General features: G+C 41.1%; 2 protein-coding genes across 6 annotated transcripts in view; both read left to right on the top strand.

Annotated features, from left to right (window-relative positions):
- Nucleotides 1–833: 833 nt before the first annotated feature.
- On the top strand, nucleotides 834–10,853 carry ppm1da (protein phosphatase, Mg2+/Mn2+ dependent, 1Da). Of its 2 annotated transcripts, none has more exons than XM_031285501.2 (6): nucleotides 834–1,531; nucleotides 2,995–3,223; nucleotides 4,925–5,049; nucleotides 5,609–5,790; nucleotides 6,159–6,383; nucleotides 8,466–10,853. In XM_031285501.2, the coding sequence occupies exons 1-6, from the start codon at nucleotides 1,006–1,008 to the stop codon at nucleotides 8,847–8,849; spliced, it is 1,671 nt and encodes a 556-aa protein (XP_031141361.1). In that variant the 5' UTR covers nucleotides 834–1,005; the 3' UTR covers nucleotides 8,850–10,853. The 2 variants fall into 2 exon arrangements, with proteins under 2 accessions (XP_031141361.1, XP_031141368.1); XM_031285508.2 differs by having other exon boundaries at nucleotides 836–1,531; nucleotides 8,469–10,853.
- Nucleotides 10,854–11,703: 850 nt separating this feature from the next.
- brip1 (BRCA1 interacting protein C-terminal helicase 1) overlaps nucleotides 11,704–27,915 on the top strand; it is an 89,174-nt gene continuing 72,962 nt past the window's right edge. Inside the window, exons 1-7 of one of the 4 annotated variants that reach the window (XM_031285476.2) lie at nucleotides 11,704–11,979; nucleotides 12,243–12,351; nucleotides 12,726–12,828; nucleotides 15,269–15,380; nucleotides 15,821–16,042; nucleotides 17,986–18,134; nucleotides 20,873–21,016. In XM_031285476.2, coding sequence (XP_031141336.2) covers nucleotides 12,736–12,828; nucleotides 15,269–15,380; nucleotides 15,821–16,042; nucleotides 17,986–18,134; nucleotides 20,873–21,016 — 720 coding nt within the window. In that variant the 5' untranslated portion in view covers nucleotides 11,704–11,979; nucleotides 12,243–12,351; nucleotides 12,726–12,735. Of the gene's footprint in view, nucleotides 11,980–12,242; nucleotides 12,352–12,708; nucleotides 12,829–15,268; nucleotides 15,381–15,820; nucleotides 16,043–17,985; nucleotides 18,135–20,872; nucleotides 21,017–27,915 lie in introns of all 4 variants that reach the window. The other 3 variants (XM_036001312.1, XM_036001311.1, XM_036001310.1) reach the window with 3 other exon arrangements.

Genomic DNA, 27,915 nt, shown 5'->3' with positions numbered 1-27,915 from the left:
ATGGGTACATTTGGAAAAACATGATAGTTGCCAAGGAAAAAAACGGGAGGATGACTAATTTTGTACTCCTGCCACCTAAAAAGAGGCAAAAATTGTCTGCTGTTACTATTTTTAAGTTACATAACATAGGTAGGGTAGGAATTTGTCGTAAACAGTAGGCTATTATCGCAACACCTCTTTTTGTTATACTATGCTGAAGTAGAGTTCACAGAATGAATGTTTAGCTGACAAATCTGCTACATTTGAATCCATATAGTCATAATCTAGGCTGGTCTAATTGCAAATCAAGGATCACAATGTGGTTTTCAATACTCTGAATTGAATATTAGGCCAACAGAAGAACATTTACTCAATTATATTATATTTTTTAGGGAATAGCATAGTAGTGGTAGTAGTACTAGAAGCATGGGGAGTAATTAGCTATTTAAATTAGCTGGATACAGTTCTCCGATTCTCCGATTGGTTGGTTTTGTGGCACACTTGTAGCCAATTTGAGCAAGTGTGTCAAGAGTTGAGCACGCACAGAGTGAAAAAATTGAGAGTGAGGGAGACATGACACTTCACACGTTTATACTTGTATAGTTGGAGTGACTAATAAACATCTTGAATGTTGAATGTGATCACCATCAAATTAAAGCTGTAAGTCATTATTTCATTTCAAATCAAAATACATAGGCCTATACTGTTAAAATATTCAGTCAGTTTTTGTTCGTTTATTTTGTAAAAACTCAGTACTTAAGCACTTTTGATTTTACATACATTTGTGCTGCACATTTATCTCTGTTGCTGCTTGTCGGGGACCAACCTCTAGAGGGCAACAGCTACATTGGCGCTGCCACGTCTACGTGCAGAAGAAGACAGATTTTGACGTCAACGCGTATGAGCATGCCTTCCACGCCCGAACATAAACAAAGGCAGGACGTTGCGCTGCAATAAACTCTACTCTCCTGGTATTTTATATGCTAACAGTACCGACAAATTGGAGAGCGACTTATTTTTGGAGCCATGGAAAAGGCATTATTGATGCGAGTGAGTGTATTTACCGACCAAGGAGGCAGGAAATACATGGAAGATGTGACCGAGGTCATAGTAGAGCCCGAGCCGGTAGAAGATGAGCCGACCTCGGGTGAGCCAGAGGAGAGCACTGGGGGAGACCGCACGGTCAATTATCTGACTGCGGACACGCATCCAGACCGGACTGGTGAAACCGCCGTGTCCCAACAGGTTTCAGATTCATCATGTGAATCTGTGCAAACGGAAGACCAAAGTATTTTAGTGGACATATCTTTATCGGGATGTCAGAGCCCGCCGCGAGCTCAGGAGAGCTATGCGAGTCCTTCCCGCCGTTCCGTGGCGTTCTTCGCTGTATTTGACGGGCACGGAGGTCGCGAGGCTGCGCAGTTTGCACGAGACTATTTGTGGGAGTTCATGAAAAAGCAGCGGGGGTTCTGGTCAGACTGTGACCGGGAGGTCTGCTCTGCTATACGCAAAGGATTTGTAGCCTGCCACCACGCTATGTGGAAGAAGCTACGTAAGTTTACCATCACCGTACCAAGTTAAAGTATGACAATGTTTTCAGCTGTCAGTAGGGGCTGTCTGTTTTATGTAAATCTTCGAAAAGGCCTATCTATTTCAATTGGCACTATGTGTAGTATCCGTCTCTGTTGCTATTTAAATGTAAAAGTATGTATGGGGCCAACAGTTTTAGCAACCAAAGGCAACCGAGCTAACGAAGTAGCAGGAGCCACCGGTTCACTCCAAACAACAAAGCCTGCCACATCGGACACAGGCAAGCAGTTACCAATTGTGAAGTCTTTTCACGTTTAAGTTCCGTAAAGTAGTCGGCCAATTTGATTGTTTTCTTGGACTCACTATATGCGTGACATTTAAAATTTCGTTACGGTTACATATTTCGTTATTACCCATTACAAAACCTATTGAATCGTGAAATAGCCAGTGTGTGCTGTGTCGTACAGGCACCGGTGTTGTATCGAAGTCTTTTTACCTGTCGAGGTCTGTTCCCCCTACCTAAACCCGAACCAAACCTTAACCCTAACCTTAACTACGGAGGGGGGCGCTACCGTAGACTGTATAATATGAATAATAATACAGTCTATGGGCGCTACGCATTTTAACAGGAGGGAAACGGGGAACAGACTTTGACACATCACCTGCTGTCTGCCGGGATATGCCTGGGCATGTCAGCTAGGGCTGTGTATTGGCAAGAATCTGGCGATGCGATACGTATCGCGATACATGGGTCACGATTCAATATGTTGCAATATATTTCGATACTGTGCGTAAGGTGATATATTGGGATTTTTTTAAAGTATAATTTTAGAAAAACTAATATTTAAAAAACGACATGATGTTCATAAAAGTCAAAGAAGTTCACTTTAGGTAAACAATTCAGTACACAGAAAATCAAACTGCCAGTTTGGGATTGTGGTTCACAGGTTCTTGGTGAGCTAATGTTTATATGCTAAAGTAGGCCAAAGTTCAGCCATAGCTACATTGTTAGTGTCAAGCAAAAAGTCAGGCACTGCTAGGCACTGTTAGGTAAAAAAAATCGATATTGCCTTTTTGAAAATCAGTATTGCAAAATAAAATATCGCGATACTCAAGTGTATCGATTTTTTTCTTACACCCCTAATGTCAGCTGTTTTACAGCTCGTCACATGCTGTCTACACACAATGTCTGTAAAGCGCATGTGTCATGTGACTTTGATTACATCGGAAAGACTGCTCCAGGACATAGTGCATTCCATAGACTAATCTAAAGGTCACAATGTTGTCGTCAGGCTCAATGCATTCAAAGAATCTTGATGGAGATTAGAAAAAGATAAAGGTTTCAGTTTTAGGAACATTTCTTTACTGCCCATCATTTTGCTGTGCTGGAATGTGTGGTTCAGAGATTTACAGTACACAGTTTATAAGCAGTAAATGTTAAAGCTCAGTGCATATATATTTATTTTCCCTCTTTCATCTTCTCAGCTGAATGGCCAAAGACACTCACAGGCCTTCCTAGCACATCAGGCACCACAGCCAGTGTAGTTTTCATACGAGGAAATCGCATGTATGTGGCCCACGTTGGGGACTCGGCAGTGGTTCTAGGGATCCAGGATGACCCCTCAGTCCCATTCATCAGAGCTGTGGAAGTCACACAAGACCACAAACCTGAACTACCCAGAGAGAGGGAGCGTATTGAAGGTCTGGGAGGGAGGTAAGGCTTATTCCACAAAACACCCTGCCTTTGCATTGTATTTAAATTTAAATTGAATTGTGTTCTCAAAGGATATTTCTTGGAACAAGACAAATGATAGTTTATTAACAGTTTATTCATTCTCACGACCCCCACCAGCCCCAAGTGATTGTAACCAAAAAGCATCTCTTTTGAACAAAAGCAGATTGAAATGTTATCTTCCTCAAGGGGTAATGTCTCTTATACTGTCTGTGGCATGTCTACTGATAAGATGTTGTTTTAGTGATTATGCCCCAGGATGGCTTGACAATAACCAAACGTTTATGCTTACATGACAGGGTTAACTCCACAGCTTTAAAGGGGATTTATAGTTGTGCTTTAAGTGGTGACTATTTTGCAAATGGACCCTACACATCAGCTTTACTGCATAACATAATACAAGATGTAAAGAGGGTGCATTTGATTTATTCATGTTGTTGGGAATGCAAGAAGAATGCAGTATAGAGTTAGTGAGGAGAAATGCTGCGTTAAAATCATATTACAGCAAACATTAGGCCTGGGCAGTAGGGCCATGGTATCTAACTAACTAAAACCTTTTAGTATATATGGATATGTGATTATCCTTATATGTGTGGGAGGATGCTAAGTTAATTCATTCTCAACTCAACCTGTCAATGCAAATCACCTACTACAGAAGTGGCCGTGGTTGTAGGTTTGCAGGTAATGAAAGTAATGAAGACCAGAAAGGCATAATTTGCAGCACCAACATGTCTGCAAAGTCTATTTGCTTTCCCTCAATGAGAGCATAAGAGAGGACATTCACTGGAATTCAAGTTTGAATATTATTACAAGATAGATAATGTAACCACATAGTTTAACTGTATATTTAGGTAAAAAAGCAACAACAACAAGGAAATATGCTGGTAATAAGGAAAATGACAACGCAGCTCTACCACAAAATGTACCAATAAAGTTAGATTCACCATCTCTTCTGACTTTGTCCAAGCATCTCCTGTAATTTGGAAAACACGTGTTAAAGTATTATTATTTAATTCTATCCAGGTATTCACCCCTCTTCTCACAGACACCCCCGTGTTTCTTATTAACGTGAAATGGACAGAGGAAACACAGTCCGGTGCGGCGAGAGGAACATTCGATCACAAACACCACTTCGACACAACACAGCGCTTTATAGAGTTACTGCGGTGTCGTCCTGATGTTCACAGATTTTCCCTTCTCACAGAACTTCATCTGAATTTATTATTATTTTGTGGGGTTTTTGATTTGGAATTCCTCTCGGTGTCTCCTGTGCTGCAGTACCACTCTCCGTCAGAACTTTTAGTGATGCGCTGGCAGGGGCACTGTTTTACCAAAGCACAAATATCGCCAAAACCAATGGGGGGGGGCAGGAACTCGAGTGCCTCTAGGGCATGGCTTTGGCTGAGGTCTGTGCTCTGCCCTTCTAGTTGCAATGTGAAACCAAAACTAACCGGATCTAATGTATACAATGTAACAAAAACATGGATGGACTTTCAGGTCTGAAAAGGCCCTAATCCACATTATCTTTAGCTCTGTGTACCTAATAAGCTAGCAGTTTAGTGTAATCCTTGTTGTTGCGGCCGACCCATAATGATCTAAAACTGTCTTTCTGAAATTTGTGGATACTTTGCTCGAAGTCAGTGGCAGCTTCTCTCTTCTCTCCCCTTCTCTATCTGCCAACAGTGTTATCAAGAAGTCTGGAGTGAACCGGGTGGTCTGGAAGAGGCCAAGGCTGAGTCACAACGGCCCAGTCCGTCGGAGCACTGTCATTGACCAGATACCATTCTTGGCAGTAGCCCGAGCTCTAGGTAGGAAAAGAAACTCATTCAAGAGTTTTTGGGCCTCAATGGTCAACAGCCATTGGTCTTCAGTCAGACCAACGGACTAATACATTCAGAAAAACAGAGATCGATTGCTAGAGTCAGAGAAAAAACAGCCACTTTATTACTGACTTTTGATTTATTTATATTCATTAAAAATCTGGTGAAAGCTTTCCGCCATTCAGGTAATCAAATGCCTAGCAGCACAGCTTTACAAAGTGCTTTTTTACCAAACTCAGAAGACAGCGGGCTGGCGATTGCCTCCACACGGCTCTTACAGACTGCTCCCCAATATGTGAAATACCTATGTTTTTTCACGACCACATGCATGTGCGGCCGGATTGGCTAGCACAACAGAGAAGCTCCGATTACAGCGCACACAGAGGGAGTGTGACTTCATTCGCTGCTCAGAACGTCATTACTCCGCTATATCTTTACATAGCAAATATTTGTCTGCTTCTTATGCTCTTATTAATGTTCTGAATGTCGAGTACAGAACCTTTAAGACCAGTGGTCCTTTTAGCTAAGTTTCTCTTCTCTGCAACAGGTGATCTGTGGAGCTATGACTTCTACAGCGGAGAGTTTGTGGTTTCTCCAGAGCCAGACACTAGTGTGGTGATTCTTGATCCCAGAAAACACCGCTACATCGTCCTGGGCAGCGACGGTCTGTGGAACATGGTGCCACCTCAAGAGGCTATCTCCATGTGTCAGAACAACAATGAGGAAATGGTGAGTGGAGTGCTACATCAGCAAAGACTTGTTTCTGTAAAGGGTAGGTTATTCTTTAGCATTATAGCATTATCAATTTGGATCATTATAGATGGATGACTTCCTTTCCTACCTACCTGGATTGTTGTCTGTTAGCTCACCTGGTAGAGCGGGCGCCCATATATAGAGATTTACTCCTCGATGCAGCGGCCGCGGGTTCGACTCTGACCTGCGGCCCTTTGCTGCATGTCATTCCCCCTCTCGCTCCCCTTTCAAGTCTAAGCTGTCCTATAGAAATAAAGGCCTAACATTCCCAACAAATAATCTTAAAAAAAATATAATGATATTTGAATAATAATCTAACAGCTCCACCTCATATCATGCTGCAGGCACCATGTGGGGTATCGAGTGCCCGGCAGCTTGTCAGCCACGCTCTGCTGCGGTGGCGCCAGCGCATGTTGCGTGCTGACAACACCAGCGCCATTGTAATCGCCCTGCAGGAGCCTGGGACCTCCCAGGACGCGCTGCACCATGAGGAGGTGCTGCTGGACCTAGCCAAGGTGTCCCAGTGTCCTCCTACCTCCATATCCCGCGCTGACACTCCTCTCCTTCAGGTGAGTTCAGGATGACAACAAACGCACACAAAGAAACACACAATACACTCTTATTTTGAAATTGTTGTGAAAAAGAAATGATTCCGAATTTATTTTGCACCCAAGAATTTCCATATGATGAACGGCAATGTGGGACATTGAGACATTATTAGCGAGTGTAACAAATTAAAGCTTGTACCTTTTTTTTTTTTTTTTTTTTTAATTTAGAGAAGGTTTTGGTTTAATTTTCAACATTTAGAAAGTTGAGAAAGCGTTAGTTTCCCACATAGTCGAAGCCTGATGAAGGTTCATAACAGAAGCATTGCATCTCCAATTAACATATGGCTGACATTGTGCAGGACTAAATTTTGCATAGTTTCATTTTCATACTCACCTGTAGTTACTTAGTCAACCTTTTTCTTCTAACTAAACCTCTACGGTTTGAAGTTTAGTTTCTTATGTGAAACTAAACTCTCCTACAACTTAGCAAAGAGGCACAATTGATGTGGATTCTGTGTTTGGATCTGAAATATGCGTTGTAAACTAGCTCTAGTTTCCAGACGTTTTACTGTCACATCACATGGTCCTTTGCCATGAGCAGTTGCAAAGTAGTTCCATTCTGCTTCCACACCAAAATCTTCCAAGTGAATTCAAAAGTTCTGGAAGGCTTGTATTGTATTGCTGCACAACCATCTGGGAAGTAGAACACATTACCTTCTTGTAGCTTTTTTTCAAAATAAGACATGCCTTTAAAATGGATGGACAGTAGGGGTGTCGGGGGGTCAGGCATTCTGAAACTGCAGCATGTGAAACATGCTGAGATTTTCCCCACTGTCCCTCCAATAACATTGATGATAAAAAAAAACATATGTTTATTTTTGATATCTGTGTCTTTAGGAGGGGTGGTCATCCAATATGGGTAAACTTTTAGAGCTCCTGTCTCCTGAAGGGTTGGTCGTTGTGGTTAATCAAGCCAAATTCTAACACTCTCTCATGTAGGTTAACATGTAAGAAAAAAATGTGTATACATCAAAAGGGGTGAGGTCAGAAAGTGATACATTTGTAAAGAAAAGCCACTGCAGTTTTTGGAAGACTTATTTGAGCAGATTTTGTAACTGGAATAAAGGAGAGGACTAGTAGTGAAATATCTGACCAATCATCTGAATTTTTATTGACACACTGTCAAGATGTAATTACCTGTACAATTACACATGCGAGAGTAATATACTGTTGGGTGAAATTGTACTCACACATACACCTGACATGATAGCAGTAGGAAGTTAAATGCGGCATTAACTTCACATGTATAATGTTGGTAAACAAAGGGTTCAGTGTAGTACATACACCTTAAGGTCGAGACACACCGACCAGACGGCCGACCGTCGGCAGAAAAGGCAGTTGGACTGATCAGTCTCCCCGAGTTGGTTCAAAAAAGTGCTCTGGAACACACCAAAGCGACGAGACGTAATACGCCCCAAAAATGAAAACCAGCAGCTGATTGGACGAACGCGTCACGTGGGTGTGGTTCTGCGGAAATTCAAAGCCAGACTGTCATGGCGGCTTGTTCAGAATACAATCCCATGTTTTACTAAAATAGTTCACCGAAACGTGTTAGGCCATGCAGTTTCTGAATCTGTCTTCATTTCAGATCGACAAAGGTCAGTTTAAAAGATTTTCTAGAGGGACTCTAGTCACGCTCATCCCGCTCCCCGTTTCCGGGTTAGCACTCTACCAATCAGACTGGTCATTTCAGTCCGACTGCCGGCAGTGCCCGTCTTTCTGATTCAACATGTCAAATCGGCCAAAATGAAGGACAACGGCCCCTCGGACGGACGGCGGCACGGAACACACCGAACAGACTCGAGTTACCGACCTCGCCAGACTGTCCGACGGCCAATTATCGGCTTGGTGCGTCCCAGGCTTTAGTCAGCTCATGCAGAAGTTTCAGACTGCATTGTGTGAAGCGTTTTTCCTGTTTAAGTAGACATGAATTGTTTTGTGTGGTATTGTGAAAATTGAAGAGTTCAAAGGTGAATTCTCTATATGTATAAGTGCTGTAGTTATCCCCACTGATTTTTTGTTGTTGTTGAACCTGTTCTCCTGCAGCAGCCTCAAGAGGAAGACTCTCCCTCGGCCATGTGTGAGCTCCTCCCTGCCTTGGAGCGACGGGACGGCCTATCGGGAAGCAACAGCCTGTACCACATGACTCTGTCTGACGCGTTCACCTTGACTCCACTGGGTCCTAACAGTCGTGCTGAGCTGCCCAGTCAGTCCAGTCCCACTGACAGGACAACTGGCAGCAGGACACCCAACAGCAAAAGAACTATTGACGGCTCATCGTCCGGCCCGTCGGCTAAGAAGGCCAGACGCAGGACTGCCGACAGGCTGCCGCTGGTCCAACACAACGCAGAGAAAAAACAGAAGGATTCCAATAATGTCTCCCCTATTCTCCAGAAGCATAACAAGCCCACAGTGTGTGTGTGCTGAAACACACGCAGACACATCAACCTGCCGCCTCCCACTATCAACCTTGTCTCCAGTGGCATTTCTGTTCCTCATGTTTGTCCTGCACATTCTCTCAGTGCAAACCAGCCTTGCTGTAGAGGTTGTGGAAAGACTTTTCTCCGTGATTAGCACCAGTACAATAGTCTTTTGAAAACTTAAGGACCGCTAATTTTCACAAGACCTTTTGTGTCTTGTTTCAACATACCTTCCTGAAATGCTGATTAAATGTGTCCTACGCCACCTCTTTCTGGTAACAGTTGTAAGAAATAAGTATGGCTAATGATGCTAGTGTAAATATAATGCGTTTTATAGTTCAGTATTGAGTACGTCAAACTGTTCATTTAAAACAAATATATATTTTTTTAAACCTTCTTTTATTGTTCGATGATAAAGCATGAAAATTTAGATGAGCTCTACCACAGCTTCCATTTCCTTTTCACTCCATATAACGTTGTGTGCACACCCTGTTACAAACATATTTATGTGTTTTTATTCTCATCATTTTATTTAATCACTGGAGATTTGTCTTGAATTTAAACTGAAGGTGCTGCTACAGTCACAAACCAGTAAGCTACTACATTGTGTATATTGATATATAAATATATTAGTGTTAGCAGTAGCATTTATTTCTTCTTTGAGAGTATGCATGTGACATAACACATCTGCCCCTTTTGAGGTTTCAAATAATGGAAGGTGTTTTTAAGTTTTAATTGCACATAGCTTCTTAAGTCGTAGATCCACTCTCTAGTCGTCATCATATTACAATGTTGTTATTTGTAACGACGCATTACAGTTGAGATTTTTGGTGTAATCTCTTCCCCTGAGCCAGCTTTAGCCATTCATACATCAGGTAACCATTTTCTTTATTTCTGACAATGCCCTTCAGCAGCCTTCTGCTGTTAGCAGAAGTTGGTATGTCTGCCTCTACAATGATGGATTTTTCCCTCTGAGTTTGCTACGTCCAAGGCTCTAAAAAAACAAAGACTTTTGGATCTGAGGAACCGACACAAAACCTGATGTTTACAATCAATGTTTTGTCAATATTTTGTGCTGCCAGACTTCCATTGTGGCTGCACTGGATGTATCAGTGATGTCACATCTGTGAGAAAAATGCTCCATCTCAAGCATGTTGGTCTCTACAGACGGGATCGTCTCACATCAACAGTCCATCCTGCTACTTGGATTTATCTTGTTTGCAACAAGGTAACAGCTGTTTTTCCTCAAAAGTTTCTTTAGCATTTCCATATAGACGCCATTGTCCCTCCATGCTGCAGCTTTAGTGGTGGTTACGGATGTATGCACAAGGCTCATTTGTGAGTAAACACACAACGCATGGACTTCCTAAGAGAATATTTTTGCACTATTATGGTGACCTAATTATCTTTGATAAGAGTGTTTTCTTTGAAAATGATGCAACTAGTGAATGAGATGATTTGAGTCTCACAGCAAATATAGGATATTTGAGGTAAAATAAAATAATTTTAACTTTCATAAGTAGAAGAGAATCCTCACTAATCTGAGTAGAGTAGCCCCCTTTCACCTCTGGTGGTTTTGTTACAGAACAGACAGTGTATGATTTAGATGAGAAATAGTCACTGCGAAATAATGACCATTACACAAATATAACAGATGTCTCAATCTTTGTAAAACCTTGTTACATGATGTATTTTCATTGAGTTAAGTGCAATTTCTAACAGAAATAAGTAACATTATGGATTGGTTAAAATATTGTACAAGGAGTGATAATGTTGATGTTTGACACGTTCTCTCTGCGAATACAGTCTGTAATCTTTGCTGGGGATTTTTATATACGTATTTTTTTTTGATTTCTCATAAATGTTAGTATACTCATTTACTTTGTTGAATAATGGCATCCCTGATTCGGATGGCTGCGCTAACAGCCTAAAGTGCATGTGTACAGTGTAAATGTGAACAACACTTTGGAAATGAACCTATTTAAATAAAAAGCACTCTGAAGTCCATTGATTACTATGCTTTGCAAGTACTGTAGATAGTGACTTATTTTTAATTGTTAATGCCTTCTGCATTTATAAGACTGTAACATGTAATAGCCCACATTCACATCTTACAAAAATAGGCTCCCCACTCACTTTTTTGCTTTTGTCACATACTTGTATTTTTCATACCGAAAGCATTCATATTTGTCACGTTTGTTTTCACCTTATTCTGCTGCTACCAACACCGTCTAATCCTTTAATCTATATTTTATATTTTTGCTTTTTATCATACATTACTACCTTGTCCGTTACAAGTACATTATCCTGTTTAGTACAGTCCTGTACAAAATATATATTTTTGTTATCACTGCCCCATTACTATGTCCTGAAGCAATTAGCATTTTTCCATTGAGATCCTTCTCAAATCAAGATAAAACGAGCAGGAAACGGAGGTATAAAAATTTGGACTAACCTGTGAAACACTGGAACACCGGGCCCTATCAAGACCTAGGCCCTATTAGGGTTAGGGTTAGATCCATAGACAGTATATATTTTAGGTTAGATCCATGCTTGGGCGCTATGCGGATGTTTACAAATGTAACTTCCGGCGTGTGTATTTTGGTCAAACGTCAAGTTGCAACCAGCAGGCCACACTGACTTTTCGAAATAAAAGCGTAAAAATGTCCACTTATTACAAGTTTGGTAATTTTACGTACTCAGTGAAATCGTGCAGGATAAGAATTTATACTCCAAAATATTTTTTGAAGAAAATACAGAAAGTGTGCTTTTTTTTTAATTAATGGTGGCTCACAAAAACATTTTATTTTATAAGCAACTGTAGGAACACCTAACGTGTAATATGACCAGCTTCCTGTGATTTTTGAGAGCGGGAATAATCATGGGGAGAGAAGGGGGTACCTAAACAGCTTGTGTTCGCTAAATTGGTCGCTTAGCTATATTGTCAGAACATTTTGACAGTAACGTTTCTGGTCACCAGTTTAACCATGGGATATGGATACCAGTAATGAATCAAAGTAACGGTGGAAAACTTAGCATTAGCTCTTGCTAAGCTGTCAGTTAAGCTTAACGTTACAGCTACAAGTGACTGTCTCTCAACTCTTTGTTAGGTGACAACTTACACAGACAGCCAACAGGTGAAAAATGACGTTTGTTAAACTGTCGGCAAGTTCTTAACAGTATGTTACTTAAGTGTGTTAGCTAGCCAGTTAACATAATGTGTTACAGCACTTAGCTTGTGAGTTAATGCGTTGCTGTAAGTGACAATGGCTTTAGTCACATTAACGTTACACTGAACGAACATGTGTCTGTATAATATTTAAGCAATAGCTCACTTCAGTCCGTGATATGTTGTGATTGTATCACAGCTAAGGGGCGTTTGTTCGGCATACCCTAGCAGCTAGCACAGGCTATTTATTTCACTTAACGCTAAAGAAAGACACACAAACAAACTAGACCAGCAACTAACAGATCGAGGCAGCGGCAGTACAACTCTCGTGTTCTGCCAGGTAAAATTACTGTTTTTGTCAATGGAGTTTGGTTGCGTTGAAGAGATAACTGCTTCTGTTTCCCTGTCGGAAAGGGCAAGCAATGAAAATATTCGTAAACTTAAAGAGATACTTTGCAGATTTTAAACCAGGCATGTATCATCATGGTACTGTGTGTGCAGATGAATAGCTTCCCTCCGTAGCAACAGTTTGTTAGTCTAACGTTTTTTTTCTCAGAGCGGAGTAACACTTATTTTACAAAGAAATTAGATGTCATAGCCGTTGTACGGGATATGGTTTTTATATCACGTCTGTGAACCAATCAGATTGCTTTATTTGAGCTACCCGTTTTATATGTATCACATGTTTGTTTTTTTGATATTTCTGTGGAGCAGGGACAGGAACATGGCTACATCCTCAGTGGAGTACACCATTGGAGGGGTGAAGATCAACTTCCCTTGCAAGGCATACCCATCCCAGCTGGCTATGATGAATTCAGTGAGTAAACCCTTCACCACTTGATAAACTAACCAGTTAATGTTGAGTGGACTTGCATAGCATGTGGGCCTGCTATAATTTAAAGGGAATTATTGGGTTGCCATACAAGTAATACTAAGGTAGATTAGGCAAACAACCATTCACACACACAATACAACACACACCCACAGGCAATTTAGAGTTTTCAATTCACCTAACCTGCATGTCTTTGTGCTTTGGACAAGTGGAAGAGTCCTGCGCAAACACAGGGAGAGCATGTAAACTCCACACCCCAGATGGCCTATTAATGTCAGTAGATCTAAAATCATGCATTACTGTCTAATGGCACAGATTGATGCAGTATGTAGAACCTGAGTCAAACCCCTAGTTACTGAAGGTAAATACACTGCTCAAAAAAAATAAAGGGAACGCTTAAACAACACAATGTAACTCCAAGTCAATCACACTTCTGTGAAATCAAACTGTCCACTTAGGAAGCAACACTGATTGACAATCAATTTCACATGCTGTTGTGCAAACGGAATAAACAACAGGTGGAAATTATAGGCAATTAGCAAGACACCCCCAATAAAGGAGTAGTTCTGCAGGTGGTGACCACAGACCACTTCTCAGTTCCTGGCTGATGTTTTGGTCACTTTTGAATGCTGGCGGTGCTTTCACTCTAGTGGTAGCATGAGACGGAGTCTACAACCCACACAAGTGGCTCAGGTAGTGCAGCTCATCAATGCGAGCTGTGGCAAGAAGGTTTGCTGTGTCTGTCAGCGTAGTGTCCAGAGCATGGAGGCGCTACCAGGAGACAGGCCAGTACATCAGGAGACGTGGAGGAGGCCGTAGGAGGGCAACAACCCAGCAGCAGGACCGCTACCTCCGCCTTTGTGCAAGGAGGAGCAGGAGGAGCACTGCCAGAGCCCTGCAAAATGACCCCCAGCAGGCCACAAATGTGCATGTGTCTGCTCAAGCGGTCAGAAACAGACTCCATGAGGGTGGTATGAGGGCCCGACGTCCACAGGTGGGGGTTGTGCTTACAGCCTAACACCGTGCAGGACGTTTGGCATTTGCCAGAGAACACCAAGATTGGCAAATTCGCCACTGGCGCCCTGTGCTCTTCACAGATGAAAGCAGGTTCACACTGAGCACATGTGACAGACGTGACAGAGTCTGGAGACGCCGTGGAGAACGTTCTGCTGCCTGCAACATCCTCCAGCATGACCGGTTTGGCGGTGGGTCAGTAATGGTGTGGGGTGGCATTTCTTTGGGGGGCCGCACAGCCCTCCATGTGCTCGCCAGAGGTAGCCTGACTGCCATTAGGTACCGAGATGAGATCCTCAGACACCTTGTGAGACCATATGCTGGTGCGGTTGGCCCTGGGTTCCTCCTAATGCAAAACAATGCTAGACCTCATGTGGCTGGAGTGTGTCAGCAGTTACTGCAAGAGGAAGGCATTGATGCTATGGACTGGCCCGCCCGTTCCCCAGACCTGAATCCAATTGAGCACATCTGGGACATCATGTCTCGCTCCATCCACCGATGCCACGTTGCACCACAGACTGTCCAGGAGTTGGCGGATGCTTTAGTCCAGGTCTGGGAGGAGATCCCTCAGAAGACCATCCGCCACCTCATCAGGAGCATGCCCAGGCGTTGTAGGAAGGTCACACAGGCACGTGGAGTCCACACACACTACTGAGCCTCATTTTGACTTGTTTTAAGGACATTACATCAAAGTTGGATCAGCCTGTAGTGTGGTTTTCCACTTTAATTTTGAGTGTGACTCCAAATCCAGACCTCCATGGGTTGATAAATTTGATTTCCATTGATAATTTTTGTGTGATTTTGTTGTCAGCACATTCAGCTATGTAAAGAAAAAAGTATTTAATAAGATTATTTCATTCATTCAGATCTAGGATGTGTTATTTTAGTGTTCCCTTAATTTTTTTGAGCAGTGTATGATAGCTCATATATAATTGGTGAGTAGAGTATACAACCTGTTTATGCCTTGGACTGTGTTGTTGGGTTGTTGTCTTTAAAATGATGCATGAAAAAGGTACAAATACCCTCAGAATGAAAACACCCCACTAGTACTTGAAATTAGGGGTGCACGATTCAGAAAATGTCACGATTCAATTCAATATCGATTTTTTGATTCAAAAACTATTCTCAATTTAAAAAAAAAAATGATTCACAGTATGTAAATGTAGTTACTTTCCCCATGTGATTGCAGTAGACATACAATAAAAAAAAATAATAATATGAGGAAAAAAAAAAAATATGAATCGAATTTTGGAATTCTATGAATCGATTTTGAATTGGTAGAGCTTGAATCGCGATATGAATGTGAATCGATTTTTTTTTTTTTTTTTTTTTTTGCACACCCCTACTTGAAATTGTGCAATACTATGTGTGAATTTGTCATTTAGTGATTGTGTCTGTACCTTTTCTGCAGATCGTACGAGGGCTGAACTATGGGAACCACTGTTTGCTGGAGAGTCCCACAGGAAGTGGAAAGAGCTTGGCTTTGCTGTGCTCGGCTCTGGGATGGCAGCAGGCTCAGTTTGGTATGTCTGCTCTGACTAAGAACAAAGAAACAGAAAACAATTGTATAGGCATGTAGGCCTACTTGTGTCCATCTTTAAATTTGTGCAAGTTAAAGGTGCTGTAGGTAGGATTCTGAAGATCCAGGACTTAGCCAAAAAATTTGAACATCGACAACTTCTCAGTTCCTCCCCCTTTTCCGCTAAAGCCCAAAACGGTCTCCTAAGCCCCTCCCCCCACAATGGAGAATAAATGCGTGTGCATGAGCAGTGACTGACACGCAGTTAAACACCCTACTGCACCTTCAACTGTTTGTTAACCGTAACCACATTGCAAATGTTTCTTTCTCACTACCTTCTTGTTTGTAAATATTTTTATATTATGTCGATATGGCCTATGGCATGTACTGACGGAGGGTCAATGGCACTGATAGTTATATCTGTGTTTCATTGTGTGATGGCAGCTAAACTACAAGATGGAGGAAGCCTTGTGGAGAACAAGAGCCAGTCAGATAAAAAGTGTGGAGACTATAAGAAGTCAGATGTCACCACCCCCTGTCGGTGTGTGTGCCACAACAATGCCAGCAGTACCACGGCTACAACAGCAGCCACACCAGCTGTTGTGGACCTCACCGTGTCACCCTGCAAAGACACGGCACAGCCGCCTCCTCCAGCACTTGAACATAGTAAGTCCTTCATTTTATTTGTGGTAGCATTTGAAACATGCATAACTTTTCTTTTTGCCTGAACCAGTCTCCCCCGAAGCACAGTTTAAAATAGAGAGACATGGATTTTTTGTTGTTTTTTTTTCTACTAGATTCACACCAAACGTACATGTAAACAAAGGTACTTGTGATCAGGGATGCACCGAATCCAGGATTCGGCTTCAGATTCGGCCGAATATTGGGCTTTTTGACGGGGTTTGGTTTCTGCCGAACCTTAGAATTTTTTGCTTGCACTACGCGCGCTACGCTGGTCGACGTAATGACGCCGCCGTTGATTACGGAAAGGTGTTTACGTAGGTGGACCGTTCAATGCAGTAGGCTGTGAGAAAGTGAAAATGGAACTCGTGAGCAGAAAAAGTGTTGTTTGGCAGTGCTTTCAGTCAAAAGAAGGCCATTCAAGTCCAGCTTCTTGTTCAATTTGCAATGCCGATTTGTCTCGTGGTGGCAAGGACCCTAAACTATACACAACATCGCCGCTGTTAAAACATTTGCGTAAGAAACATCCGAAAGAATACGAGTTGTGCATGAAGGAATCTACAGACAGAAGCCAAAACGCAGCAACTTCAGGTACGGCAAAGGAAGGACAGTCACAGCTAAAAACTTTTATTAACCAGACGACCGTTACCAGCTTTGCTAGCCCTACACCAAATAAACAGTGTTAACTGTGTTAATGGACTAAGGGTGGGAGTAGGATTCGGTATTCGGTTTCGGATTTGGCAGAATCTTAACCAGTGGATTCGGTATTCGGCCGAACCCCAAAAATCTGGATGTGTGCATCCCTACTTGTGATATCAAATAAAAATAGCAATTATTTGTGTATATTTCTAGTTAAGTTTGATCCATTTGTGGAGCTTTCTCCATGCTTTGACATAAAAAAAGTCGTCTTTCTGTTCATCAGGGTTAAAAAAATCCTGATTACTTCCACTGCGATTAGGGGTGTAACGGTACACAGAAGTCACGGTTCAGTGCAAGTTTGGTACATGGTGTTGGGAACTGAGTTAACATTTCGCCCACTGACAGGCAAGGCAACATTGATAAACTAGTTTCGTACACTGAACAAACACTTTCCCGAAAGGCAACAGGTCACAATAGGCTATAAAACTGAGAAGCATCTTTTATGCTATGAAATTGAAAACACAAAATAAATACAGTAATATAAAAGAATGAGAGTGTTGATTGGCATATCTGGGTGATGTCGTTGAATAAGCTCTAACACGTTCTCTGTGTTTCCATTCACATGCACAAAGTTGGAGCAACGTCGACACCCCTTCCTTGTCTTATACACAACGCTCTCTCCAGTGCTGTTGTAACTACGGGGAACCCACAGGCATTGTCTTCCAGTTCCGGTGTTTTTATTTGCGCTTGCCGTGTGACTGACTCGCAGGCCAATCGGCTTGTTGGGCTAGATGTCACTAAGGGCATCCTGCTAGAAGTTTCCCCGCCAAACTTGCGCTTGTGAACTTTGGTTCCGTGCATCAATCTACATACCGTGTATTTTGCGTGTGGCTATGTGCACCAGACCGTGACACCCGTACTGTGACGGTTCGCCATGAATACATGTGTATACGCTGTGTATATAAATATAACACTATTGTCTGTTCCTGTGTTGTTGCTATTGATTAGATAGCATAGGCACAGAATACAGAGACAACAACATGTAGATGTACAAAGTCAAAACTACTTTGGTTATTTTGTCACACACATAGCTCTGAGTGAGGTTCAACCAGAAAAAGTTGGATTGACCAGGGTTGGATTTTTGTCTCTCTTTTGTCTTTAGCATTAAGCAGCTGGTCTTAATCTTGTACCTCAAGCAATATATTTTTGCTGGTCTTTAATCTTACCATAAAATTAATTTCTGTTACTGTATCATCAACATTTTTTTTACCTATTGCACTGTGTTTTAGTGCCGTTACCAGAGGAGTCGCAGCCCAAGGAACAGTCTATAGCCTCTCGTCTGTCTCAGAAGTTCCAGTCTCTCCTCAGCTCTGGCTGCGAGAAGGACGACGATTTCCAGCCAGATAAGAAACGCCTTCGCACTGCTGCCGAACACAAGGTAGATGCTTTGTATAAACTGTTGTACATTTATACTGAATGTACTGTATACCAAATTTAAAGGGTGAATTTGTAACTTTTTGGCTGAAAAGACTGGTTTCACAAGCCAAAAAGCAGTGGAATTCCAATATTTAGTATTACTTCTGCACTGTGCTGTAGATTGATTCCCTAATTAGCAAAGTCAATTTTTTATATTGTGAAAGTTGCACCTTAATTATGTCAGTGACAGACCATTTTAAGTTAAGGGAATGCAAGAGGTGAGGTGCTATGCCAGATAAATCATTCTCTCATTAAACATTACATTTGGACATAATTGACAAATGCTAAGACAAAATATAAATATCTTAAATCTTTAGTCAAAATAACTTATGTGTAGTATGGGGGTTACCCCGAATAGTAAAATATTTGAGGCTGGGTGCCCGGATAGCTCAGTTGGTAGAGCGGGCGCACATATATAGAGGTTTACTCCTCGACGCAGCAGCCGCGGGTTCGACTCCGCCCTGCGGCCCTTTGCTGCATGTCATTCCCCCCCTCTCTCCCCTTTCATGTCTTCAGCTGTCCTATCAAAAATAAAGGCCGAAAACGCCCAAAAAAATAATCTTTAAAAAAATAAATATTCAATGCTTCGATCAAAGGAGCCTGATTCGACTGCCAATCTCAGGCGAATCTTCGCAGAGCCGTTATGAAACCAGGATCATGCCATTTTGGCTATATGGGGGTGCTCAATGTCTGATTTGACATAGAACTATCTGTTTTCTCCCAATAAGTAAATATCAACATATAATGCTGTAAATAAAAATGTGGAAAGAAAGAAGTCTTTTAAAAGTGAGTAAATAAATCCAACCCCGCCCCATGACAGTTAAGTTTCACTTTCCACGATCCGTGACCGATGAAGGAGCATCTTGGCGGCAGGGTTTTTAAACCTTTGAACTGAAAATGTCTGGGAAAAGACAATCTAAAGTGGGGTTGCAGTTTGAAATAGTAAAAGATGATCCAAAGTAAGATGCAAGTTGTGAATGCCGAATATGACAATATTCCGAATTTGATACAGGTCATGTAAACCGCATATTCCGATTGGATATTCCGAATAAGGCCTTTTTCCGAATATAGCATTTTCCGATTAAGACGTGGGATATTCCGGTATTATTTGGGTTTCAGAGGCATTGTTTGGACATGTATACAGCGCATTCGGAATATGCGTCTCAATCGGGGTTTTCACCGCAGGCTTATGGTCAGCTCCGTGCGTTGCTATGGTTTCTATACACAAACCAACCAGCCAACAGTTTGCAAGGCTGGAGACCCGATAAGAAGGAGAAACACTGCTACTTTTAAACATGATCAAAGACTTATATATGATATCAACAGGTTTTTGAATATGCTCAAACATCGCTACGCCGACCTTTTCAAGAAGCGGGTTGAAGGAATGAAAGAGGGACGTTGTGTTTGCACGGTCCAACAAGTCTGCCGCCGCTGGTAAACTTTGAAAAAATCCTGTTTTGCACGGCTACATGTAAACGGGAATATTAGTGAAACAGTCACTTTCATTAGCCATGTAAACAGCTTAGTTGGAATATCGTGTTTTTCAGAATAAGGGCAAAAACCAGAATATTATGTGCATGTAAACGTAGTCAATGATAGGCAAGACTTGATGATTCTGATTTGACAATGTAAATTCTTAGTCGGGGACCCCCCTAGTGTAGTATCTCCTGACAAATCAGAATTGTATGCAGTTAGACCCAGGCTAAATGTTGCATAATACAACATGTGGGCTAAATGGGTCAATGTATAGTATAAATAGTTTCCAAACCAAAAAATGTTTAATCAAAATACATCCAATAGCTGTCTTCTGACGACAATTTAGCTTCTGATTAGCTTTTTAGAAAATGTATCTGCATGGGTGCCCCCATGTACAGAGGCTCAGTCCTTGCGGCAGTGGCCGCAGGTTTGGTTCCGGCCCGCAACCCTTTGCTGCATGTCATTCACAACACACCCCCTCTCTGTAATCTTCTCAAACATAGACAATCTTTTTATTTTGCACTCTTTGCACATTAATACTGTACATTTGATCTTTTATATATATCTACTGTAAATTTGTATATTTGTTTTTAATATATGTTGTCTGTATAATATATGTTTGTATATCTGGAGTGTGTAACAATAATAATTTCCCCCTGGGATTATTAAAGTATTTCTGATTCTGATTCCCTTCCCCCCCCCTCCCCTTTCTTGTCTAAGCTGTCCTATCAAATAAAGGCCCAAAAAAAAAATCATAAATAAAATAAGTATCTGCATATGCAGATATGTGTTTATAGAGCTTAGCATAAATGTCGCCTGGACCTGGATCTGGTTTCTAATTGGACCGTAAACAATGACTCTTTTTCTTTTTTTTAAAGATTATTTTTTGGGGCATTTTCGGCCTTTATTTTTAACAAGACAGCTGAAGACATGAAAGGGGAGAGAGAGGGGGAATGACATGCAGCAAAGGGCCGCAGGTCGGAATCGAACCGGGCCCGCTGTGTTGAGGAATAAACCTCTATATATGGGCGCCCGCCCTACCAACTGAGCTATCCGGGTGCCCGAAGAGGAAGTCTTGCCCCTGATATCCGCTGGCTACACCGGAACCCCAGAAATATTGGCCGTTGCCCCCAGAGGCCAGATTGTCGACGGGTTCAGATATTGGTGGTTGAGTAATGTTAATGTGCAGCTCAGTGGAGTAAAGTTTCTGTGTTTGTTCCTCAGAGCTGTAAAAGGCCACGTCTGGAGCGGGGAGTGATATTCATAGATGATGATGAGCTGGGGCTGGAACATGAGCCCTCAGGTCCTCCGAGTTGGAGGTCCACAGAGCCAAACAGCCAAGCAGCTGGTTTGTCCTCCTCATGCTGTGTGAGTACACTGCAGACATAGATGCTGAGTTACACCAGTAATATGGCTTAACTGATACATGGGGGAATTATTGTCCATAGATTTGGATAGGCATGTTTCAGAAGACATTTTGACATGTAACAGAAAAATATGCACAGTTGGTGTATAGAGCAGAGACCCCAACAGTTTTTCTTTTATTTATTTTTTTTGTACCAGGCTGTAAACATGTTTAATTCTGCTGTAAAGTTGGGCATTTTAACATAGGGGTCTATAGGGATTGACTCCCTTTTGGAGCCAACCCTTAAGTGGGCTTAGCCAACCCTTATTGGCTTCATTTTTCAGCACCGGAGATTGCCGCTTGGTTGCAGCAGTATACCGATTTTACAGGATGACAATTTACGGTTATCAAACCGTAAATGATCTACGGTATTGAAAAAGATGTTTTTTATTTTCAAAAGGGAGATTTTTGTACACATACTTTAATTTAAAAAAATGGTTTCAAGTTTCAATTATGATAAAGCGTTTGTTCAACAAAAAAAAAAAGAAAAAAAAGAAAAAAAAAAAAACCGTTTTCATTCCTTTTTAAAATCGAATCATGGATTTGGAGAATCAATACCAAACAAATCAAAATATTGAATAGACCTTCCAGGGCAGACATTTTGAGTTGTTGTAGCAGTAAAAGCACATGTGTAACTCATTTTGTTAATGAGTTCTGTAAAATGTCTCAGTAAAGCCATTCCTGTGAGCCAGCGTTTGCAACATCAAGGCTAGGTAAATTGGACTCCTCAATAAAAAAATGCAGTCATCATGAATGTTATTAGTTACACCTGTGCTTTTACTGCAATGACATCAAACTTGATGTAAAAATATCTGCTGTAAAAAAAAAAAAAAAAAAGGTCCAATGTGCATGCTGGCTCGCTTGTACAGTTCACCAAGACATTTAAATGAAATGGAGCCGTCCTTATTGTCATAAGTTACACGTGTGCTTGTCCTGCTATGAGATGTCTGTTGTAAAAGAAGAATTACTTTATTAATCCCCTTTGGGAAAGGTCTGTTTTACAAGTCGGTGTCATAAAGGGCCTACAGAAACACAGATTGGTTAACCCTCTCATGGATGATGTTGGTCGAGTAGATTATAGCTATTTTTAGACCACTTACTGTATTTTTATTTTATCACCATGTCAGCATTGGGGTCAATATTACCATTCACTAACACCACTGGGCGGCAGTATACTCCACCAAATTGACAAACACTGTGGTTACAGTCTCAAAGATGTATAGGCTTAGAATGAGACAAATTTGAACATTGCAGATCATTTTCTACAAACGGGTATGTTTGTTTTAACAGAAAACTAAGTAAATAAATGCGAGGTTGATTTAAACGGTATACTACGCTATATTACCATAAGAAACGTGTTTATGTGTGTGTGTTAACAGCTGTTGTTAGATTTTTTTTTTTAACTGTTCAGATGTTTTTATTTATATCATTTTGATTTCTTTTACATGAAGTCAAATGATCTGCAGATTATTCATTAAGAGATGGATCTGAGTGGATTGGATCAACACCAACAACGATAAAAGTACAACCGGAATTTAACTTATAATTATTATTATTATTATTATTAGTATATTACTCTGAGTAATATTTTAACAGATACATTTTTTGGTCTATAAAATGTCACAACATATAAAAGAAATGGTCATTTCCAAATGATAATGACATTTCATGCTTCATCCGACCATCAATCTAAAACCCAAAGATAGTTAGTTTACTATCGTATATTACAATAAAAAGCAGCAAATCCTCACATTTGAAAAGCTCCTAATGTTCGGCATCTCTGCTTGAGAAATGACTGAAACGATTAATCAATTATCAAAATAGTTGCTGATTACTTTCTGTTGATCCTCAATTAATTGGCTAGTTCTAGATTTAGGCTCTAGATTTATTACAGGGCTGTTTATTAGACTGCATTAGGTGAAGTTGGGTGGGGCAAATAAGCGGACAACTGAGAGTATTTCGGAGATGCATTGCTGCAGTCAGACCCAATCAATCTAGATGCATCAAGTAACACAATCTTCTTAAAGGTATCTAGAGGCTGTTTTTGGATAATTTGAATAATCTATCTTCCTAAATAATCCTAATTATTGGACACGCTCAGCCATAGAATGCTATTCAGAATGGTTGAACTCTCACAACTGTGTTTTATCTTGCCACAGGTGTGTGGCTTGGATTTAGAGCTGTGGATGGTTGGAGGTGGAAAAAGAGGAGGAGGGAAAGTGAAGTTGAAAAAGCATGTCTGTCTCTGGTTTCCCTGCAGCTACATGACCCCGGCTCCTTTGTCCCGCGAGCGCTGACTGACGGCCTGAATGGGGCCCTTTGAAGCAAGCTCCAGTTTTAATTAAGAGGGTTTGCCTCGCCTGGACCGTTGATCTGTGAAAGCCACGGGGATAAATATTGAATGGGGTTCACCCGCTGGTTACTGCGCCCGAGGGATAAACAGGTGCTTTGGAGGGCAGATATTTGCCAGGGCCCCCTACCTGCAGAGTGTGGTCATATTGGGAGGGGGTGTTTGGTGTCATGTCTTCCGAGGTATTGGCTATTGAAGCCCACCCTTATTGGAATGAATTCCAAGCCCTAGAAAGCTGTGGAATGAGGAGCAAATTGGCATCCAGTGAAGGCGCCAGTGATACCTAAGTGAGCCACTGCCTGCGGCCCCTCAGTGCCCTCTGACTGGCCCCCTGGAGTGTGAGATTTCCATCTCTCAGGTGTTGGCAGGGAATACAGCAACAGAAGCCTACCTGTGAATATTCTGAGGTGTTCAGTAACACCACTGACCTCTGTTCTGTCAATTCAAGAAAGCTTTAGCCATTGCATACACTTACACCTGGTTCACCTACACCTGGTAGTGTAGGTATACCAAGGAAACTTAGTAAACCTGTACTTAGTAAACTTAGTATACTTGAAGAAGCTTAGGAAACGAAAAAAAAAAACATAGTACACCTGTCCTGTACAGTGTACCTGTAAATGTGTGTTAATAAGAAAACAATTCGCCCACTTAACATTTGTTTTCAAGACAAAGCGAGGGCATTCTCATTGCTAGTGGCACCCAAGGAGCAACACCAGTGGAATTGTCTGTGCTGAAAGAACCAGTATGTTCTTGTTGCGAGCAGAGCTGGCGTCCCGTTTGCCCCTTTTGCCAGTTATCTACATTCCTTTCTAGGGGGTGTCTGCTCTGGGCTGTGGGGCCAGGCTTGAAACCTTGTTGTCCTGGCATCTCGGGAGGCAGGCACGTAAAAGGATACTCTTGTGTCAGCTGTTTCCTGCTGCAGCTTTTGACAAGGGCCCCTATTCATCAGCAAGCCCTTCTACACTGCCCCAACCCACACCTCCACCCCCCCACCACCTGCCAATGAATAAGTAATTATTAGCCATCTTGGGGCAGGATATTTGGATGGCTCTATTTAATGTGGCAGTAGCAGGTAAGGTGATCGGGCTCAGGGCCCAGGCTGCGGAGCGTAACTGTTCCAGAGGAGAAAGGTAACTTGAACTGGTGTTGGGGCCCTGCAGCACCTCTGTTTATTTTTCACATGGGCTCAGGGCTCGTTATCCCTCTTAACTCTGAAAGACGGCTCTCTAAGGGCTGTCCTTGGCCTACACTCCATCACACATTGTAATATTTGATGGGCAAACATGCTTGGAAAATCTGAGCCACCGGGTAACTCAAGCTACTCATCTGTCATCAGAAGTGCTACCTTCTGAGCCGCATCATAAGTTGCAATGCGTGACAACACATACCATTCATTTTTACTTGGAATCATTCAGGTAATTTGTTGAGGATACGTTTATTTGCCAAGCTTGTGAGTTATGCTTATTCAATATTAACAAAAATATGGTAAAACTGAAGAAAGGGGACACTTTTTTTTTTTTTTTTTTTTTACATTTTATAAATGTCTAAAGTAGGGCTGTACCAAAATTCTGAGTTACTTATGAGTTTAACTTTGAATTTTCTTTTTGCTTTAAACATACAGTATGTAGTTTTGGGCCACTAGGGGTCTTAAATAACAACAATAACAAAAGACGGACTTTTTGATGAGGTTAGCCAGCTAGCTGCAACTACGCTGCATGGATCTGGCTTTTGGGTGCTTCATAACGTTAGCTTTGAAAAAATTACAGATTTCTCTGAGAGTTTGATTCTTGTTGGAAACATGTAGGATGTTGTAATACACAACTTAACAAAATATATAACATAGTTATAGTCGTTTTTAAGACGCGGATATGCCACATATTATAGCTTTAAGCACAGTTTATTTAAGATGACACAAATTGGGAGACTGTAGATTCTCTATCCAAATCAGCACTATGCATAGTAAAAGATTCAGTGAAAACAGGCAATATCTCATCTTCTAGCTCGTGCCACCTGTGGCTTCTCCTCAGTCATCAATTGCAGTCTGTGTCCTTTTCTCCTCTACAAACTTTTTTGTACATATGTGTTATTACATTGTTACTCATATGATCACTTGATAAATCTCCCTTTAAAACCAGGCAGTCCAAACTTCACATACACTTCACACATTTCAAGAGCTCCCTTGCTGTTGTTAAAGGTGATCTAAGCGATGTCACACGTTTTTTAGGCTACAACATTTTTTGTCACATACAGCAAACTATCCGCGAGCTGCCTGTCCCCTGAACACACTGTAAAAAAATGCTGTCTCTGTAGACAGCCCAGGCTCCACAAATGCCAACAAAAATAAACTGTGCCAACCTGCACCACGAAACCTAACAAACAAAGTCTTACAGCGTTCCAGCCAATAACCGACAAGAAGGATTTGGGGGTGGGGGTTGGGGGGGGTTAGTGCGCGGAATCACGGAAGGGAGGGAGAGGGGATGGGATGAGGAGGAGGGAGGGGCGAGCTAGCCTCCGTTTTGTTTGAAAATACTTTGAACGTCAACAAGAAGTAACATCACCCAACATCGCTTAGAGCACCTTAAGTATTTGATTATTCAATTTTAGATATTCGAATAACATCAAATCTGAAACCCTCCTATTTCGATCTTTGGAGTCCTAACTCCTAAGCAGCCAGGGAAAGATAAAGCCATCAGGCTCACGTTTTTCTGCTGCTCCTTGAAAAAGCTAATAATTTCATCTCATTTAGTCCCTCTACTTATAAATCACACTCAAGATCACTCTCAGTCCTTCAAGTGATTCACAGTCATTTATATTTTAATGTAAACCGTTATCAAATGAATATCCTTTTCCTTGTTTTCCGCAGGGTCTTAAAAAGTCTTGATGTCTAAAATTTCAAAATCAATATTTTAGGCCTTAAAAAGTCTTACATTCACAGTTCTTTTGTGTTCTAGGTTTTAAATCATTTTAAATAGGTCTTAATTTTCCTACGTCCATGGAACACTACCTCTAGTGCTCTTTTTTTTTTTTTTTTTTTTTTTTAATATTCCGTGGTGTTGTAGTTTTTTCTTTCGATAGTCCAAATATAATTTCGCTGTATTACGACTACAAATGAAACCAACATGCAACTTATATTGCAGCCAATCTTTCGGATTGTACCACAGACATAAAACTGATTTTATTCTTCAGCTATGGGGAAGTGCAAGTTTAGCGAGACTTGGCATGATTAAAACTGAATTTAGAGCTTGGTTGATGTTGTGGTAAAGGTCTTAAATTTCATTCATAATGGTCTTTAAAAAGGTCTTAAAAAGTCTTAAATTTGACTTGGTGAAACCTGCAGAAACCCTGTTGTGACGTATGTGAATCCTCTATCCACTGGTTGCCAGAAGGATGCAGAATGGACTCTCAACATTTGATTTTAATATTGCTTTTTAAGATTTATATAGTATTCAGCAAGATCTTGCTGCTACCCTGTTAATATATCAGTTTACTGTAAGTGTTTTCACTGAATTTACATGCACCTAAAATTTGAAAAGGAGCAGATCAGTTCAAACAGAATTTCGTGTGTTTTTTTTTGTTGTTTTTTATGTCTCTGTGCAGTCAAAGTATGGTTTCTTTCTACAAGAAGGCATTGGTTACTGTTGTTTACACTAAAGCCTGTTTGCCTAAGCCTATTTAACAAATAAAATGGTAGTAAAAAAAATGCTTTAAGTAATATAAATACGTAAAGTGAGAGTAAGGAAAAAATAAATGTCACTTGTTTTTTTCAAAATTCAAAACGGACACACATTAATATGAAAAGATGAAAATGGAAATATATTAACCCATATGTGTTAATATATTTACCTTTTGTAAATCACCTTTTTATGTTAGTGCTGGATACATGTAAATATATAGATAAGTTACTGCTACTACTGATAATATTGATAATATATTTTAGACTAGAAAATTATATTACAGTTCCAATACTGGATTTGAGAAGTCTGTGATTGGATGGTGTATTTGAGCTACTGAATAGTCAAAGAGTACACCACTTAAAAGAGCTCAACACATAAGCAGGATCAGTTTCATAAGCGTTGCCGGCTACACTTCACCTGTGGGGTGGGATGGGGGGGGGGGGGGGGGGAATCTGCCACGTCACTGGATGGCCAATTATAAAGCAGCTAGATTTTGTCAGCCGCCACAATGGTGGCCTATCATCTTTCAGACTCAAAAAGGTCATCTAGTACAGCGTGACAGGACACCTTATGTATGGATGCAGATTCTATACTACAGATTCTATACAGATACAATTCTGCAGAGTATACAACACATTCTATCACAGAGCCTATTCAGGCAGTGGACAATAGTGATGAGTCGGGAGCTTTTTGTATCATAATACACTAGGATTGCGTCACCAATGTTCCTACTTTATTTATACTTTAATTTCATTAAACTTCCATTTAGGGTTGCACAATATGAGGAAAATATGCGATATGCGATAACGTTGAATATCGCAATAACAATATTACTTGC

The sequence above is a fragment of the Sander lucioperca genome, chromosome 5 (assembly GCF_008315115.2).
Source record: "Sander lucioperca isolate FBNREF2018 chromosome 5, SLUC_FBN_1.2, whole genome shotgun sequence".
Taxonomy (NCBI): domain Eukaryota; kingdom Metazoa; phylum Chordata; class Actinopteri; order Perciformes; family Percidae; genus Sander; species Sander lucioperca.
Note: the sequence above shows the minus strand (reverse complement) of the source record. Positions and strands in the feature narration are given on the sequence as shown.

Coding starts and splice junctions, on each gene's coding strand:
- ppm1da (XM_031285501.2), top strand. CDS start 1,006: ATGGAAAAGGCATTATTGATGCGAGTGAGTGTATTTACCGACCAAGGA. Junction 5,791..6,158: donor AGAACAACAATGAGGAAATG/GTGAGTGGAGTG, acceptor ATCATGCTGCAG/GCACCATGTGGGGTATCGAG. Junction 6,384..8,465: donor CTGACACTCCTCTCCTTCAG/GTGAGTTCAGGA, acceptor CCTGTTCTCCTG/CAGCAGCCTCAAGAGGAAGA.